Source organism: Callithrix jacchus, chromosome 16 (genome assembly GCF_049354715.1).
Source record: "Callithrix jacchus isolate 240 chromosome 16, calJac240_pri, whole genome shotgun sequence".
Lineage (NCBI taxonomy): Eukaryota > Metazoa > Chordata > Mammalia > Primates > Cebidae > Callithrix > Callithrix jacchus.
This window is the reverse complement of record NC_133517.1, coordinates 54,176,431-54,194,458: the sequence shown is the minus strand read 5'-3', so window position 1 is coordinate 54,194,458 and position 18,028 is coordinate 54,176,431. Positions and strand designations below refer to the sequence as shown.

Below are 18,028 nucleotides of genomic sequence, written 5' to 3'. Positions count from 1 at the left end.
CAGGGAGACCCACGGAGCCACAGAGACCCACGGAGCCAGGGAAACCCACAGAGCCACAGAGACCCACGGAGCCACAGAGACCCATGGAGCCACAGAGACCCACGGAGCCAGGGAGACCCACGGAGTCGAGAGAACTGTGATGACAGCAGCTGCGCCAAGCAACTGGCTCCCAGGGAGCTCAGCATGGCCACACCCCTCGGGTGTGCCAGTTGATTGAATCCTCACGATAAACCTGGAGGTCAGTGCCACTATTATGAGAGAACTCAGGCACAGAAGGGTCACACCGCCTCCCCAAAGTCAACAGCTGGGAGTGGGGAGCTGGGATTCTGCCAGGCAGCTTGGCTCCAGAGGTCCCACTTTTTATTTGTTTATTTTTTGAGACCTAGTCTTGCTCTGACTCCGGGCTGGAGTACAGCAAAATGATCTCAGCTCACTGTAACCTTCCTGACTACCCAGTTCAAGCGATTCTCTTGCCTCAGCCTCCTGAGGAGCTGGGATTACGGGCAGGTGCCATCACACCCAACTAATTTTTGTATTTGTAGTAGAGATGGGGTTTCACCATGTTGCTCAGGATGGTCTCAATTTCCTGACCTTGTGATTCGCCTACCCCAGCCTCCCAAAGTGCTGGGATTATAGGCGTGAGCCACCACACCCAGCCCTCTCTCTTTATAAAGATAAAGGGAATTCTTTTTCTTTTTTTTTTGAGTCTGGGTCTTGTTCTATTGCCCGGGCTGAGTTGTGTCATCATAGCTCACTGCAACTTCTAACTCCTGGGCTCAAGCAATCTTCCCACCTCAGCCTCCTGAGTAGCTGGGACTACAGGTGAGCACCACCATGCCCAGCTAATTTTAAAATTATTTTTAATAGGGATGGGGGTCTCACTATGTTGCCCAGGCTGCAGCCAGGGAGGTCTCAAACTCCTGGACTCAAGTGATACTCCCACCTTGGCCTCCAAAAGAGCTGGAAATACAGGCATGTCCCACTATACCCAGTAACATACTGTCGCAAAAAAGGGCAAGGTAACCCCCAAATGCAAAAAGAGCTGAGAAACCAAAGAAGGAAGCAGGCACATCCAGCTTGTTGTTAGCATGTTTCATTGGGTATCTTATGAACAGAAGAGTGGTCTTGGGTAGCCACAAGAAACACAGATCTCCACACCATTATTTCCCAGACCCCGGGATTATATACCATAGGGAAAGGGTACATGTGCTTCTTAGGGAATGGGGAGGAATTTGACCTAAAAGCAGGACTTGTCAACATGCTCTTATGCAAGGAACAACAGATAAACTGAAAATCTTAGAGGGATTCCTGGAACCAGTGTTAGTCAGAAGTCAACATGGTGGATTAGCTTCCATGTGATGTTACTTTAGCCTCCACACATACCAAAGATTAGTAGTAAAGATGGAAGTGGACTTCCAGTAGCCACACAGAAGCTCAAAGACAAAGTACCTTACAGATGCTGAGGAAAAGAGATTAATAGAAAATTCTATACCCAGCCAAACTATCTGTCTAGTGTGAGGAAATACTAATGACACTATTAGATTTTAAATAAATAAATTCTATACCCAGCCAAACTATCTGTCTAGTGTGAGGAAATACTAATGACACTATTAGATTTTAAATAAATAAATTCTATACCCAGCCAAACTATCTGTCTAGTGTGAGGAAATACTAATGACACTATTAGATGTTTAAATTTCAAAACACATATCTCCCATGAATCTCTTCTGAAGATGTATCTGAAGGATGCTCCCCTACAAGGAGAAGTCAACCGAGAAAGATAAGGGGGTGCCAACACAGGTGAGGCAGGAGGGGTACTCCCAGTAGGCCTGGAGAGCAGCTAGTCCAGCTGCAGCAGGAAACTGGATGAAACGTATCCAGGGAAAATGGCCTTCCTAGGTTACACAATGCAAGTTTCTGTGTGGAAGCCATGTCACGAGAGATTTCTAAAATGATTAGACCATGTAGGAATAATTTGTTATTGACACATAGGAAACCAAACAGAGGAAAACCAGGAGGCAATTATTAACTCCAGGAAAAACAAAGAAGTTGCTCAGGAAGGGGCATTTAATTATAATATATCACTTTGTTCAGAATAATCCTTATGTAGTCATGATAATGTAAATATGGAATATTTTTAAACTGAAAATATTGTGGGGTTTTTTTTGTGTGTGACAGGGTCTCACTCTGTCACTCAAGCTGGAGTGCAATGGTGCAATCACAGCTTACCACATCCCAGACCTCGCAGGCTCAGGCAATCCTCCCACCGCAGCCTTCTGTGTAGCTGTGACTACAGGTGCATCCAACCATGCCCAGTTAATTTCTTTGTATTTTTTGTAGAGAGGGGGTTTCACCACATTTCCCAGGCTAGTCTTGGACTCCTGGGCTACAGCAATCTGCCTGCCTTGGCCTCCCAAAGTGCTGGGATTACAGGCATAAGCTCCTGCACCCAGCCTAAACTAAAAAATGTTGAGATAGTATATCAGGAGGATGTGGGGAGAGAAAGAGCGAATGTGTCATGGAGTGAAATCCTAAACAATGTCTAAAATTAATAAATCAAGAAATAGTAATATAAGCATTTTATCTGGAGATGTGGAGATGCATTAGTCTGTGCTCACACTGCTAGTAAAGATGTGCCCAAGACTGGGTGATTTATAAAGAAAAAGAGGTTTAATGGACTCACACACAGTTCCACATGGCTGGGGAGGCCTCACAATCATGGTGGAAGCTGAAGGAGGAGTAAAGGCACATGTCACATGGTGGCAGGGAAGAGCACGTGTGCAGGGAACTGCCCTTTGTAAAACCATCAGATCTCCTGAGACTTATTCACTCTCATGAGAATAGCATGAGAAAAACCTGCCGCCATGATCAGTGACCTCCCACCGGGTCCTTCTCACAACATACGGGGCTTATGAGAGCTGCAATTCAAGATGAGATTGGGGTGGGGACACAGCGGGACATATCAGGAGCTTACTGGAAGAAACAGCTGAGTGGGGGCCTCGGGCCATGGGCAGGAGACGCCTGGGTTTTGTCTCACATCTCACCACATTTGATTTCTGAAAAACAGATGTGCATACGTCACTTTGACAAAACAAAACTGGATGTGGCTGATGCCAAAGTGAGCTGCCCAGAAGATCAGCTGGCAGAGCAGCATCCCAGAAGGCCGCAGAGCGCTGGGAGCAGAGCCCACAGCTGCTGAGGGACACAAGAGGCCCTGCAGGCCATGGAGACCACAGGGCCCAGGGGGACTTGCAGAATGAGACCCCCAGGCCCAAGTATGGAATCCCTGGTGGGCACAGAGCAGAGGCCAGGCCAGTGGGAGGGGCTGTCAGACCCTGTGGAGTGCCCCACCTGTGTGCCAGGCCCCAGACTGGCCCCAAGTCTGATGGCAGCAGGTGGACAGTAGGCTTCACTACTCTGGGGGTGAGGGTGGGCGCAGGGGGAACCCAGCTCACAGAACAGCCTGGGCGGCTTCTTGGAGGGGGCCGTTTTGGCCCAGATCCTAAAGGAGGAGTGTAAGCTCTCAGGGGCAGGTGAGGACAGGGACAAGAGGGGACAGGTCAACCCAGGCTGACCCGGAACAACCCAGGCTGACCTGGAAAAGCCATGCAGCCAGAGAAGGGTTTAGAGGAAGCCACAAGACAGCGGTGTCTGGAAAACGGACAGGAGGGGGCTGGGCAGGGGCAGGGACTGTGCAGAGGCTGGGTAGGGGCTGTACAGAGGCTGGGCAGGGGCAGGGGCTGGGCAGAGGCTGGTCAGGGGCTGTGCAGAGGCTGGGCAGGGGCTGTGCAGAGGCTGGGCAGAGGCCGGGCAGGGACTGGGCAGGGGCCGGGCAGAGACTGGGCAGGGGCTGGGCAGGGGCAGTCCATCTCACCATCGTGCTTTCCTTTTCTTTCCTTTCAACATATACTAACGGAGCACCTCCTCAGTGCCAGGCGCTGCTGCAGCCTCTATGAAGTCAACCCTGGACACACACGACCCTGCCCTCCCAGCGCCAATGCTAGAGCCGAAGAAAAGCAGCCAGAACCAGCTCGGGAATCCCACGGCCGCAGCGGGGAGAAACAAGCTTGGAGGGAAGGACAGCTAGAGAGGCTGCATGGGTGAGGCCAGTTTCCCAAAAATTGAGGTGTGAGATCTGAGGAGGGCCCTAGAGAGAAGAGGGAAGAGGGGTGCAGGGGAGAGATGTGAAGAGGTTCTGGTGCACAAACTGGTTCCCTCACTCCAGTTTTGAAGTCAGTCCACAGCTCCCTAAACCACCCACCCAGGCAGCCCCATCCCCTTACCCACCCACACACCCCTGATCCTCCTGCTCACCCCAACCCCTACCCACCCACCCACCCACCCCTCACTCCTACCCACACACCCACTGATCCACTCACCCACCCACCCATCATCCACCCACTCATCTGCCCCACCCCTCACTCCCCCACCATCCCATCTACCCATCTACTCGTCCACCTGTTCATCCACTGCACGTCATTTGTTCACCAACCAAGAACCATCCATAGGCCCTTCCATCCAGCACTGTCCTCCCCTGTTCCTCCCCGTGCTGCCGCTCCCCGTCGCCAGTCCGTCCATCCACCCACCACCGCCTCATGTGCCCCTTTTCCCTTTACCTCCTTCACCTTCCTCCTTCCTGAAGTGCAGATGAGACGAGACGGTGTAGGGCTGAGGGCCCCACAAGGTCGTAGGGGTGTGCCTCATGCTGTGCTGAGGTGCAGGATCCACGAAATAAAGAGACAGGACACAGAAGTACAAGGAAAACAGCTGGGCTCAGGAGGCCACGCCACCTATAAGCGGAGTCAGGCAGGGCCCCGAATGTCCAGAAGCCTGAGTATTTATTATGTATAGGTTAGGAGGCAGGGCAGTGAGTGAAATAATCTTTAAGGATAGTGATAGGGTCATCAGCAATAAAACAAGGGGTCCACCCCCATTAGGTCACCTAGGCCAGGAGGTGGACAGTGCACAGCAAGGGGCCCGTTCCCACGAAGGCAAGGGCTGTGCGCAGTAAGGGGTCCACCTCCATTAGGTCACCGAGGCTTAAAGGTGGGCTGTGCGCAGTGAGGAGGGTGCAGTGTGCAAGACTTCTATCTATGGGCAAACTACTTCTAAGAAGATTTATAGGAAGATGCTTTAAGTCACACAGTAGTGACAGAGCTGTCCGCCACCTGCTGGCAGCTTCCAGTGGGTTCTATGGGAAGATGCTTTTCGGGCAGCACAGCAGCAAGAGCTGATAAAGTTCACAGTCACCAAGGTGGATTGCCGGTCTAAGGGCGGCCCTCCACAAGAACTGGAGCAGGATCCTACAACTCCTTCAGCAGGAGGAGTGGCTCTCGCCCCAAGCCTGCCACACAGCTGAACGCTGCCGCCTGGGCCATGGATTCTTGTCCTGGTATAACTGTTTTCCCTTAAATCATGCTCTGCGCTGTGTCTGCTCCAGGCATTCCTCTGATTATAAGCTGCTTATTCCTTAATTCATGCTCTGTACTGTGTCCACTCTAGGCATTCCTCCGATATGGACTAAGATATAATTATAGGTATATATGTAGGGAAGTATTCTTTAGGCACTCACACTATCAACCATTATATGATTATATATAGAGGATTATATAAAGGGATTCTTCAAGCCCTAATTCTATAAACTAATATATGATTATGTAAAGGATTATATAAAAGGAAATAGCTGAGTCGTAACACTATAAAGTGGGATATTCTTCAAGCCCTAACGGTGCCAGGGTTCTGCTTAGCTCTCATTCCTCGGTGCCTATATGGGGGGTTACCCACAAGACAGCTGGAGTACAAGCTGACATTTTAGACCAGGAGACCCTGGGAGAACAGGCCAAGATGAACGAGCCTGAATCCAGCACTTTGTGAAGCAGCCACTGCGGCCGCCCTGGGCCACCAGCTTCTGGCTTTTACAACAGAGTCATTAATTTCCATTTCACTTGTTGGAGTCACTGTCCCTTTAGCTCTCTGCTACCTGTACTTGATTTCTCGGTGAGTTGCCGAGGTCTGCGGTTAAGGGGTGACTATCAGTGAGCCTCAAGGTACCTCGGGCCAGAGGTTCCAAAGGCGAAGGAGGGCCCAGCTCTCGGTCTGAGACTCACAGTGGAGAAGCCTCCTCACCTTGATCCTTCTCCCTGTCACCAGGAAAGGAGTCGGGGGGAAGGGAGGGGTCCCCGTGACCTTCCCACCCCACACTGCCTCTTGAGCTCTCCTGGCCTGGGGATGTGGGTAGCAGCTCAGCTAGCCCTGGGATTTTCTGTAAACATCTTTCCAGGTAAGAATGATTAGACAACATATTTTTTATTTGTTATTATAGAGTGCATTTTCAGTGTTATTTATGTGTATGTGGGTAGGAAGATTTAATGGCTAAAGTGTGCTAGACAGCGGGATCCAGGAGTGTGTCTGGGCTTGTCGTGTGAATTCTTGCAGAAAGAATTCTTTTTTGGAGAATGTTAAATGTCATGCCCTCCTGGATCTAATCTCAACGTGGCCCTAAGTGCCCTCCCCAGGGCCCCAGAGTTTCTCAGCTCAGGTCAGCTCCCCAAACTCAGCAGAAAGTGGGAGGGGTTGGGGCGGTTCTGTGCCCAAGAACAGCCCCTAGTGCCCAGGTCTTCTGGGAAGGGCTGTGCAGGGAGGGGTGAAGGGACAGACCTGGCTTGCGGGTGACGGAGTTTGAGGAGAGGAGTGGGGGCTGGAGTGCCGCGTACAGCACACTGCTGCTGAGTAGGGGCAGGAAAGGCTTCCAGGAGCAGAGCTGGGCTGAGCTGTGGACCCCCATGGACGGCGACTCTGGATGCCCCTCCCATGCCTGCTCCCGCCAGGAGCCAAGCTCTGCTCCCCCGGCCCCTCTGCAAGCCCCACATACCTGGCCAAGATGTCTCTGGCCTTGGATTGGGGGTGCCCCTGTAAACTGCCCCAGTGCACCGGGATAGGCACATCTCACTCCACCCCCTCCCCTCTGAACAGAGCCTTCTCTTCCGAGAAGCCTTCTCAGACTGACGAAGGGCTTGCTGACCCGACCCCTCTCTTTACTCCTCATGAGGCCCCTGTGTGCATGCAGCATGGGAGGAGGGGAGAGCTCAGTATCTTTTTACACATGAGGCGACTGAGCCCAAAGAGATTGCTCCCCCTCCCCCTCCAGCTGGGGAGGGGCAGAGGTCAGGGCTCCTCCGGTCCAGCCCCTCTGCCACCATGGTGGGGATGGCCTGGTGACTGGGTAGGGGGGGTGGCTGGGAGGTGCCTGCCTTACCCAGCCAAAGCCAGTGATGAGGCCCAGGGCCCCGCCCCAACCCCCACCCCCCACCCGACTCACCTGCCTCCACCCCCACCCCACTGCCTCACTCGTCTCCACCCCCACCCCACCCCACCGACTCACCCGCCTCCACCCCCACTCCCCTGCCTGACCCACCTTCAAGGCAATGGCAACCCCCACCCTGCTCCAGAGAAGAGGCCTGGACATGCTGGGGAGAAACCAGGGCCTTTCCAGACTTGCCACCCTGTGCAAGCCCTTGGCACCCCCCATGCCTCCTGAGCTCTTAAGTATGGTGGTGCCAGCACGGTGCACCAAGCGCCCTCAGATGCGCTGTGGGGCTGCCCTTCCGAGGCACCCAGGCCAGCCTCCTGTTCCTCCATGGGGGTGGTGGGTCCAGGAAGGGCACAAGCTGACAGAGTGTCCCGTCCCCGATGCAACACCCCCAGGACCCAGAAGTGAGGAACCATCTCTGCAGGGAACTGCCAGCAGGAATGGAAGGGTGAGGGGTCAGCCCACAGCCCTGCATGTGCCCTGTGACCCATTTAATCTGCAAGAAATCGCAGGAAGGCAGGTTCTATTATTATAATTTCCATTTTACAGCGGAGAAAGCTGGTGGCCCCCAGCTCGTGACAGAAAACTGAGGGCAGAATAGTGAGGAAGAAACTGAGGGTCTCAGTGGGCCTGGCCGGTGACCTCCCTGGATGGTGGCAGCTCCAGTCAGTGTCCCCCGTGATCCTCTAAACAGAAGCAGGAGCCCCTGCTGCCCCCACAGTGGCCCCAGGATCTGTCCCCAGTTCCTGGCTGCCCTCCCTGCTCCCATCTCACTGGCTGCTTCCCTGAAGCTGCTCCAGCCCCACTTTCCACACGGGGGCCCACCTACCAAGGCCCCCCCCTCCCTCCCCGCCCTTTCCCCTCCCACTCTGGCCCCCACCCTCTGGCCTACTCTGCCTCCTGCTGTCCATCTTCCGGTCTCTCTTCCCACAGCCAGCCCCGTGCCGCCCACACCACCCCGTTCTCTTCCCATACCGCGCCCTGTGCTGCCCAGGACCATGTTGCCTGTGCCACTTCACTGGGGTGACGGTGCCAGCACCGCTGCTGTGTGTCCTGCGGTGCCCAAGCCCAAGCGTCTCCCACACTCCGACGTGGGTCTGTCTAGAAGCGCGTCCTCTTGACATGTCTACTGCGCCGCCAGTGCCCCACTTGGCAAAGCACAGCCCCTCCCCAACACTGCAGCAAACGGGCAGGAGACCTCGGCCGGCCGTGAGGCAGGGGCAACCGCCGGGCCCCAGTAGAGGGTGGAGCTGGGGCCGAGGACAGGACAGGCGCCTGCGCTGCCCAAGCTTCTGGGACAGAGGAGCTGCGCTCTGTGCTCCGGGACGCTGTGGGCTGTGGGGTCAGCAAAGGGCTTCCCATGAGGAGCACGCCCAGGAGTGCTGAGGCTGGGGGAGGGGGCGGAGGGTGACAGATCCCTCAGAAGTGTGGGCTCCAAGGCAGGGACAGCCATGGGCAGCTTCTGTGTGGCAGGGTAGCCTTAGAGTTGAAGATGGAGACCAGAGGCTCCAGGGAGAAGCTGGGGCTGGAGTGGGGGCACCCAGCCAGGGGCCCCATATTTGAAACTCCCTAGTCCCAGAGGAGCAGTGGGCTATGCCCCTCTTCCAGGGCATCAGCTCCCCTGGGGCACCTGTACCAAGAGGTGGGCAGAGGCGCAGAGGCGGCGGCTGGAGAGGGTGTGTGAATTCCCCGAGGATGGGGCTTATCCCTAAGACCCTCCCCGCACTGGGGGAGGTGACCAGACACCTGGGTCCCAGCCAGGATCGGGGGCAAGGATGCTGCAGAAGGGGCTCCAGGACCCTCCCTCATAGAGAAGCTAGAGGCCCCTAGAGTCCCGTGGGGGCCCCGCCGACGGCCTGGGGCTCCTCTGTGCCCAGCACCCTGCCCACACCGTCGCCGGCTCTCCCAGGCTGCTCCCAGGGGGGCTGTCAGGGCCCTCAGGGCTGGTGCCTGTCATGTTGCAGACACCCCTGTGTCAGCCTCTGAGGACTGGGTGGGTGAGAGGGGAAGGGGCCGTCACCAGGAGCTAAACCCGGCTGAGGTGGTGCCAGGAGGTGCAGTGTGGGTAGGGAGTACCCAGGGAGGGGCCGAAGTGGCTCTGTCTGGGAAGGCAGTGGCCTGAGTGAAGAAATTATCCTCCAGGCTGAACTGATCCCAGCTGGCCTCAGGACACCTACCTGGGGTGCCAGGTGTCAAGGGCGCTGGGGTCCCAGAGGCTGGCGTGAAGGAGGCAGCCAGGCTCGGGGATACCAGGGCTGAAGCAGACAGCGGGAGCTGGGCTGAGGGGCTTCAGGCCTGCTGGACGGCTGCTCGGGTGCCTCACCTTCCTGCTCTCCACAGCCAGTCTAGGGTGCCTGAAGGCTAGAGGCCCCCTCCGGTGCCCGCCCCTCCTTCGATCCCCGTGGCCTCCCCCGCTGACCCCTTCATGCCCGCCCCGCCCACCCCTCCTCCTTGGCCTCGGGCTAATTGGCTGTGACAGCTGGAGCCCTGGGCAGCTGAGCGGTGTCACTGTGAATTAGGCAGACGCTGAGCCCTCCAGCCGCAGATTACACTGTCACTGCTCCCTGTGTGGCTGCCGACTTCATGTGTGGGTCAAGAGTGTGGGGTCCTAGCTACTTCCACCTTCCCACCACCTCCTGATTGGGGGTACACGCTCCTCCTCCACCCCCCACCTCCTCCTCCTTCCAGGTGATGAAGCAGGTTTCCCTCTTCCTGGGTCAGCCTCCCTCTCGGACCACCCAGGCCCTGCCTCCTCCTCCACAACTGTCAAGCCCTCTGAGCAGCCGTCCCACTTCCCAGGCCCTGGCTGCCCCCACTCCCCACCAGCTTCCCCTGCCGCCCCAGACTCCCTAATTCAGACTCCCCCGGCCGCCACCCTCTCCCAGGGACCCCGGGGATCTGAATACCTCCTCTCAGGGACCCCAGAGGACACTCCTTTTGGAGCTGCCCACCCCCACCTCGAGGCCCCCCACAGGAGCCAGGCTCAGCCCGGACCCCACAGACCACCCTTTCTGGCTTGACCCACAGCCTCGGGCTCTCCCTGCTGACCCACACACTGCACCCCCAAAGTCCACCCTGTGCTGCCCCTCCCCGTGCAACCCCAGCGGTTCCACCATGAAGGTGGAACCCAGACCCTGCATCTACCCCCCCCCCCCGACACTTCCATGCCCCTCCCAGTTCCTGTTCAGAAAGGTCTCCCCCATCTGCACTCTCCCAGATGGACCACCCCAGCCCTTGCCCACACCTCAGCCTTTGCTGCCCACCTGCAACCTGCCAGGACCCCAGCCTTAGGGTGGTGGGCCCTGTGAGGGTGGAGCCAGGCTGGGCTCAGACCCTGCCCTGCACCCTTGCTGGGCCTCCCCAGCCCTCGGCTGGACTCCGTGGCTGGGAAGTGCTGACCAGGCAGCCAGGCCCAGGGACAGAAGCAGCAGGGCTGGTCCAGCTGTGAGACAGCGAGGAGGGGTGGGGGCTGGGCAAGGGAGAGCATGGACCCCACAGGGGTGGTGGCCCTTTCCTGTTTTCCAAATGTCCCCATCGCCTCTGTGGCTGTCTCAAAGCTCCTGAGTGTCTGCTTCCCAGAGTGGCTGGCAGGTGGGGAGACTGAGGCTCCCTGGGGAGAAGGCCAGGCTCTTCCTGACACCCACGCCCTTCACCATCCCCAGGCCCTGGGCCAGGGATGGCTTTGCCCTTCCTCAAGACCCAGGGTGGGGGTGTTGGGTCCCCAGGCTCCCAGCCATTTCCAGGGGCAGGTCAGTGCTGGCCCTAGGCCAAGTCCTTTCATGACACTGTGACCTGCCATAGGCCTATCTGTTGGACAGGCCCCTTCAGGGTGTCCAGGGCTGAGCCAAGCCAGTGGAGCCCTCAGCCCCCACACAGTTGGCTGGGCTGCTTAGTGATCGTTCCAATCAATGGGCAGCTGGGCCTTGCGCCCCACATCCATCCCTGGAAGAGGGCGTGACCCTAGGGAGCCCACCTGGCCGTGGAGGACGAGGCCTCCATCCTGGAGGGCATCTCGGCCCCTCACGGTGGGTGGTTCCAAGAACCAGGGCTGGGAGAGAGGTGGCAAGGAGAGGCAGGGCGGGGCCTGGACCCCTCTGCCCGGACAGGGTGGGACAAAGCGGACAGCGACTGAAGACCCCACTTCACTGGAGTGGCCCGTGTCAGGAGCCCGCTGTGGTCAGGTGGGCTTGGCAGGAAGGACTGGCACGGGGTCAGTGTGCATGTGGGGTGGAGGATCGACAGGTGTGTGTCTGGGTGTCAGTCCACCCTTACATGTGCTGGCCAGGTGGACGAATGCGCTACGCAGGGCCAGAGGCATGTCTGCTGTGTGTCCGAGTGGTAGAGTCTGTTTGCACATGTGTCTGCTCCCACGTGCTGGGCTGTCTGCATGCCTGCGTGCCCATGCCCGTGTGCACATGCCACAGTGTACCTAGCCTTGGGCTGGGGCTGGGGAAGAGGACCAGGACACCTCGGCCTGGTGCTGGCTATAATCTCAGAGCGGACTCTATAGGAGGCCGGGGACAGCGCCCACTGTGGCGAGCTGGGAGGCCGTGGAGGAGAGGGAGACAAAGACTGGGGCTGCAGGCTGCAGACACGGCACACTCAGCCCAGAGCCTGGGAATTGTAGGGGAAGGAGGTGAAGCCCAGGCCGGCCCGTTTGCCTCGAGCACCCCCAGCCCAAGCACTGCGTGTGGCTGATGGGTGCTTAAGGCAGGAGGCTGATACCCATCCAGGTGAGCTGCTGGGCACAAGTGAGTGTGGGGGGCTGAGTGCAACCTGTGCTCCTGGGCACATGTCCAGCGTGTGCCATGGGTGTCCACCCAGGCCCAGGGCCTTGACCCCGGACCCTTTGGCCTCTCCCTGCTCTCTGGGAAGTGGCAGCTCCCACTGGTAGGACTCCTGGGGCCACGCATCTGAGCTGCCCTGGGAACACGAGGTTCTCAGGCTTTGCGGCCCTGTTAAGGCAGCCTCAGGCCCCAGGCTCCTGCTTTCAAACAGGGCTCTCATGGGGGCCACCGCAGGAGACTCAGGTTGGTGCCTCCCTCAGGAGCTCTTGGGCCAGAACTGTCACCTGGGTCCCTGCTGTGGGCCCCCGGTGGGCATGTGGGGTGGGTGGGGTGGTGGCCAGGGTGAGTGGAAGACAAGTCCTACCCTGTGGCCCAGGCAGCCTCCTCCAGGAAGGCAGAGGATGGCACCTTCGAGGTGCCAGGAGGCCCTGCCTGCTCTGGCTCCGGGAGACGAGGGGCGGGGGCACCCAGGCCAGGCACCATCACTGACCTCTGGGGGCATCCAGGCGTGCATGAGGACAGCTGTTACAGGACGGGTCAGGGGCTGGGGTCCCAGGAGCTGAGCTGAGGATGCTGTGGTTGCCCTTCCAGGCACCCTCCAGCTGCCTCCATACTCACAGCGACACACGTGCTCGGGAGTGCTGTTGGCTTTCTAGCTCTGCTGCCCTCCAGGGCCCCAGGCCCAGTGAGGAGGAGCTGAGGGGTCCAATTCCCCAGTTCCGTGTCCACCCAAACTCCCTCAGCCAGGAACCCCAGAGCTGCCCACCCACCCCACCCCCGCTGCTGGACCCAGCCAGGCCTGGCTGCAGCACGGCCTCCGAAGGGTCACACTGGCCCCAGGGATGCCCTCAGGGCAAACCGAGGCCTCCAGCCAGCCCTTGGAGCCGTGCAGAGCTCTGAGTCAGGGGTGTGCCGGCAGCCAAAGGCGCTTTCCACACGTGGCCGTCTTGTCTTCCCTCGGGGTTCACAGCTCCCGAGAATGGTTTTCAGAAAAGCTTTATATCTGAACACAGGAATAAGCAGACCCCACGGGGGTCCCTTGGTTCCCATGCTCACCTGTCTGCTGTACCTTGTGTTTGGTGGGGGGGGGGGAGGGGGACAGGTGAAAGAGAAAGACAGAGAAGGAGAGAAAATAGAAAATAGGAAAGTAAACTGATGTCAGCAGCAGTAGCCGGAGTCCCAAGGCCCCCAGGGCCGGCGCGCACAGCAGAGGGTCCCTAGGCTCCTGAGTCCCAAACCCAGGTAGCCTCCAGCAGCATCCCCAGGCCCCAGGCCCCGGGAGGCCCAGCTCTGACCCCTGAGTGCCAGGCTCCCAGACACCTGGGGTGAGGGTGACACATCTCCCTGCCCACCGCCACCACCCCAAAAAGGCCTCTGAGCCAGGCTGCCAGGAGTCACTGGGTCCTGCACTTTCTCAGCCAGGAGAAAGGTTCTGTACAAAGGGCTCCTCAGGGCAGCGATGGTGAAAACTCAGGTGTCCCATGTCCTCTGCTCTTTACAACTTCGGACTACAAGAAATGAGCCAGCTGATTCCCACTGGAGAATGTGCCCAAGGTTCCCCGCCCCTCCTCGGGGAGGGATGGCCTCTGTGAGGAGCAGGGCCGGGTGGAGCCCCTGGCAACGGCGCCCCTGGCAACCAAGCCACCAGAGTTGGGCTGAAACCTGCTAGTCTCTGCCGCTTCGTCCCTTCAGCTTCTCTTCCGACCCACATTTCTTTAATTCCCACCTCAGAGACAGGGCCCGCCAGCTCCCCTGCTACGGTTCCCGCTTGAACTCCCACAGAGACCCAAAGGCACAGGCGGAGGTGGGCAGGGACCTTCCTCCAGGTCTCTCTGCTTGAAACGACAAAACAACCTCAGGAGACTCACTCGCAGAGAACTCTGTCCCATCCCCAGAAAGAACCTTTGCTTCCCCCAGACAGAAAAGCAGCGCAGCGTCCTCCCAAGGACAGCGAGTCTGGGGAGCCCTTGCAGGCCAGAAGCCCTCTCTCAAAATTTGCAAACCACGGATCCTCACCTGCCTCTCTTCCGACGGTGAAGGGAGGGAACCAACCAGCCTGTGGCTGGCCTGGGGCCCTGTGGGGTGAGGTTTCTGGGGTGCTGCCTCCTCCCTGGCGACCCCAGTCCATGCCCAGCCAGCAGTACAGAGGACAGAGGGCAGGCTGCACCTTCAGGTGGGAGAGGAGACGGGCGGGCTGAGGGCTGGGGACAGTTCTGGCCAACAGGATGCAGCAGTGCATCTCCCCAAGGACGCCACCTGCCCTGCACCCCCAGCCTGCCTCAGTGACTCTCCCCAAAAGTCCCTTGGCCTTCCTCGCCGAGGGCAGCTGCAGAGGACACAGGTCTGCAGGGTGCGGGCTGGCTGACGTCGCCTCGATGCTCAGTGTCTCCCTGGTCCTGCTGTCACTGAGGGCCCGTCCGTCACCCAGGGCCAGCACCAAGCCCAATGCAGGGCCCTCCGCTTCGGGGAGGAACACCGCAAAACCAAAAGCCGCCGACAAACCAGCCAGGCCGCAGTGACTGGATCTAAAGAATTTATTTTCTGTGTGTATTGTCTTCTTTCTCTCAGTTTCGTAGCAAATGAAAAAAGAACCCAACGGAAACCAACAACACAACAAAACTTTCAACGAGTAGGCGCGTCTTCCACTCGGAGTGTTCAAGGGAGGGCTGCGGACCGGCTGCAATCCCGGGGAAGGCCCCTGAGGGCCCCAGAAAACTGGGCAGGTCCCCCAGGGGCCTGGCCCAGCCTGCAGGGGCCGGGGCACCCTCCTCCTCGCTCTCTCTCCCCGCTAGTCCAAAACGTGATGAAGCATTAAAGGAAGATTCCACAAACAAAACGAAACACAACTTAAATTAAAATGAAAATACTTTCTCCACCCTCCCCATGCGGGAGGCTCTGGCCAAAGCCTCCTCTTAAAAAATTTTTTTTCTGCTAGAAATACTCTGCATTACTTTTTTCTTTCACTTCTCTTGAAGATTAAAATAAGATATATTTTCCCAAGAGTCATAGATACGTTCTGGTGCATAGAGACAGCAGCTCGGGGTCCGGGCCAGCCCCACCCGGCTGAGCACAGGACCCACCCCCCTCCCCCCATGAGCATAGTAGGACAGCAGGCCTGAACACAGCACAGGTGACGTCCCTGGCTTCACCCCCAGGGAACGCCAGTAGCAGGGTCGGGGGCAAGCGGGGAGGGGGCAGGCAGGGGCCGGGCCCCTCCTGGCGAGCGACACATGCTGAGACTCGCGACTGAGGGCGGAGCCGGCTGGGGAAGGAAGGGGCTTCCTCCGAGGTTTTCTTTCGTAATCACCAAGCATAATAAATATAAATACTTCGAAAATAAGACTGATTTTAAAAGGGGGAGGAGGAGTTTAAAAAGTCAAGGAAAGGGAAGCTGAGACGAGAACAGAGGAGGAGGGCGGGGGCAGGCAGGGGCTACCTGGGAAGGGACGCACGGCTGCGCGGCCCCTCGGCGGGCAGGGCGACAGTGGGAACGGAGAACCGCGCTCGACATATGTACAAGTGGACGCTTGGAAAGAAGTTAGACCTGGCTCAAGTTTCATTGGAAATCACCGTCCTCTGCGCAACGTCAAGACGGCGACCCGGGCAGACGCGCGCGAACGGGGGCCAGGAGCCAAGGGGCCTCCAGCCCCGCGCCCGCAGACTTCGCAGCGGGGCCAGCACGTCCGGGACCGCCGAGTCCAAGCCCAGCCCCGGGAGGCCTGCGCGAACTTGTCCGCGGCGACGGCGGCGCGGGCTCGGGGTCTGGCGCTTACAGGAAAAAGTCGGGCGCGCCCTTGGCCCCGCCGGGCCCGGCCTGCGGCGGCGAAGGCTCCCGCGGGAAACCAGCCCCGCCCGCGCCCCCGGGGCCGCCCCGGCCGGCCAGCTTCTCGTATTTCTCCTTGTATACGTCCCGTTCCTTGGCCAGGCGCCCCACCTCCAGCTTCAGCTGCTCCACCTGGCTCTGGAGCTGGCACTTCTCGCTCTCCAGAATGTGCCGCTGCTGCACCCGCTTGAAGCGGCAGGACTGCGCGTAGCCGCGGTTCTTGAGCGTGCGCCGCTTCTGCTTGAGCCGGATGACCTCCTCCTTGCTGAAGCCGCGGAGCTGCCGGTTCAGCTCGCGCACCGACATGGACACCAGCTGGTCGTCGGAGAAACGCTCCTCCAGGCGCACGTGGTGGCCCGCGCCGCCGTGGCCGTGGCCGTGGCCCGCGCCGCCGCCGTGATGGTGGTGGTGGTGGTGGGCGGCATGGTGGTGGTGGGCGGCGTGGTGCGCGCCGTGGTGGTGGCCGGCGCCCATGTCGTCCGCGCCGCCGCCGCTGCCCGCGAAGCCCTGGCCCCGGAAAGCCTCGTAGGCCGCGGCGGCCGCCGGGTGGTGCGCGCCGTGGTGCGCGCCGTGGTGGCCGCTGCCGATGAGCGCCTCCACCGCGTCCTCTGGCGTCAGGTTGAGCGCCTCGGGGTTCAGGTGGTGCTGGTAGCCGCTCATCCAGTACAGATCCTCCAGCGCCGGCTTCCCCGACGCGCCCCCGACGGCGCCGGGGCCCCCGCTCGGCGGCCCCGGGGCGCCCCCGGCCTGAGACGCGCCTCCGCCGCCCCCCGCGCCGCCGCCCCCGCCGCCGGTGCCCGGGCTGGGCGCGCAGAAGCTGGGCGAGGAGGGCACGGAGGAGCAGGGCGTGCTGAGCGGCGTCGAGGACAGCGAGCCCGGCGGCAGGCGGTGGCAGAAGCGCTCGGCCTCGGGCGGCTCCTTCTTCACCTCGAACTTCATCAGGTCGAAGTCGTTGACGTACTCGATGGCCAGCGGGCTGCTGGGCAGCTCGGCGCCCATCGCCAGCTCCGCGGCCATCGCCCGGGGCCCGAGCCCGGCCGCGCCCCGACGGGCGGCGTCGGTCGGGGGAGCCGCGGGCCTCTCGCCCCCCTGCTCCCCGCGGGCGGCGGTCCCGGCGGGGGCGGGGGGGCGCCGGCTCGGAGCTGCGGCGCCGAGGGGCTCAGGGAAAAGTTTCACGTGGTTAACTCCGGGGCGGCGCGCTGGGGGCGCCGCCGGCCGGGTGTCTCGGGCGGCTCAGGGCCCGCGCTACCGCCTCCTCCCCGCGGCCGCCGCCTCAGGCAGCTCCCTGTCCGCTCCCGCGCCCCACCCGCGCCACCGGCCGGCCCCGCCTCCCACGGCTGAACGCCGAGAGGCGCGCGCCCCTTTATAGAGCCGGACGCCCGGTCCCGCCTCCCTGGGTGGGGCGCGCGCCCCCGGGCCAATCGGAGCCCCTTCCCCGCCTCCCTCATTTGCCTATCCCCATGGCAACTCGGAGCCCAGCTGTCAATCTCCTGCGGGAAACAGCTGTGAGAAGGGGTGGGGACCGGCCGCTGGCGAGAGGAGGGGATAGGGCCCTCTGGCGACCATCACGGGGCACTGCACGGGCAGAGGGCGCACTGGGGGCGCGGGGGGTAACCGCGGTCCCCAGGGGCCTCAGCTCCGGGATCTGGCGGCCGGAGAGTCCGGGGGAGCAGAGCGGGGCCGCGCCCGGGGACTCCCTCGGGGCCTCGTCCACCTCGGGCCACGTGGCGGGGCGCCCCTCGGCCCCCTGAGTTCGCGGCCCGGCCTGGACTCCGTCAGCAGCTGCGCTAGCGGCGGCGGCGGCGGGACCTCCGGGCCTCTGGACACGGGTGACACCGCGCGGCCCGTCAGGGCGCGACGCGCTGAGCCGGTTATTTTTAGCCTGCGGCTCAGCGCGTTCAGGAATTTGGTCAACAAAGTTGCCGGCACCTCCGGGCGTCAGGACACGCGGGGCGGGAGGAGGGGGGACACGCGCGTGGGGCCAGGAACGGAGAGCCGGCGTGTGGGAGCCCGCGGAGGGCGCAGGACTGTGGGGGTCGCAGAACGACGCGGGTGGGTGAGAGCGGCGGGGGCAGGGCCCCTCAGGGCGTTGGGAATCCCGGGCCCCAG

General features: G+C 60.3%; 1 protein-coding gene across 1 annotated transcript; it reads right to left on the bottom strand.

Annotated features, from left to right (window-relative positions):
• Positions 1–14,616: 14,616 nt before the first annotated feature.
• On the bottom strand, positions 14,617–17,258 carry MAFA (MAF bZIP transcription factor A). Its single transcript, XM_008983084.4, has one exon. It carries the CDS (start codon positions 16,934–16,936, stop codon positions 15,866–15,868), a length of 1,071 nt encoding a protein of 356 aa, XP_008981332.2. The 5' UTR covers positions 16,937–17,258; the 3' UTR covers positions 14,617–15,865.
• Between the last annotated feature and the right edge of the window lie 770 nt (positions 17,259–18,028).

What these genes read in the sequence shown, in the direction of transcription:
- MAFA (XM_008983084.4), bottom strand. Translation starts at nt 16,936, where the DNA reads ATGGCCGCGGAGCTGGCGATGGGCGCCGAGCTGCCCAGCAGCCCGCTG.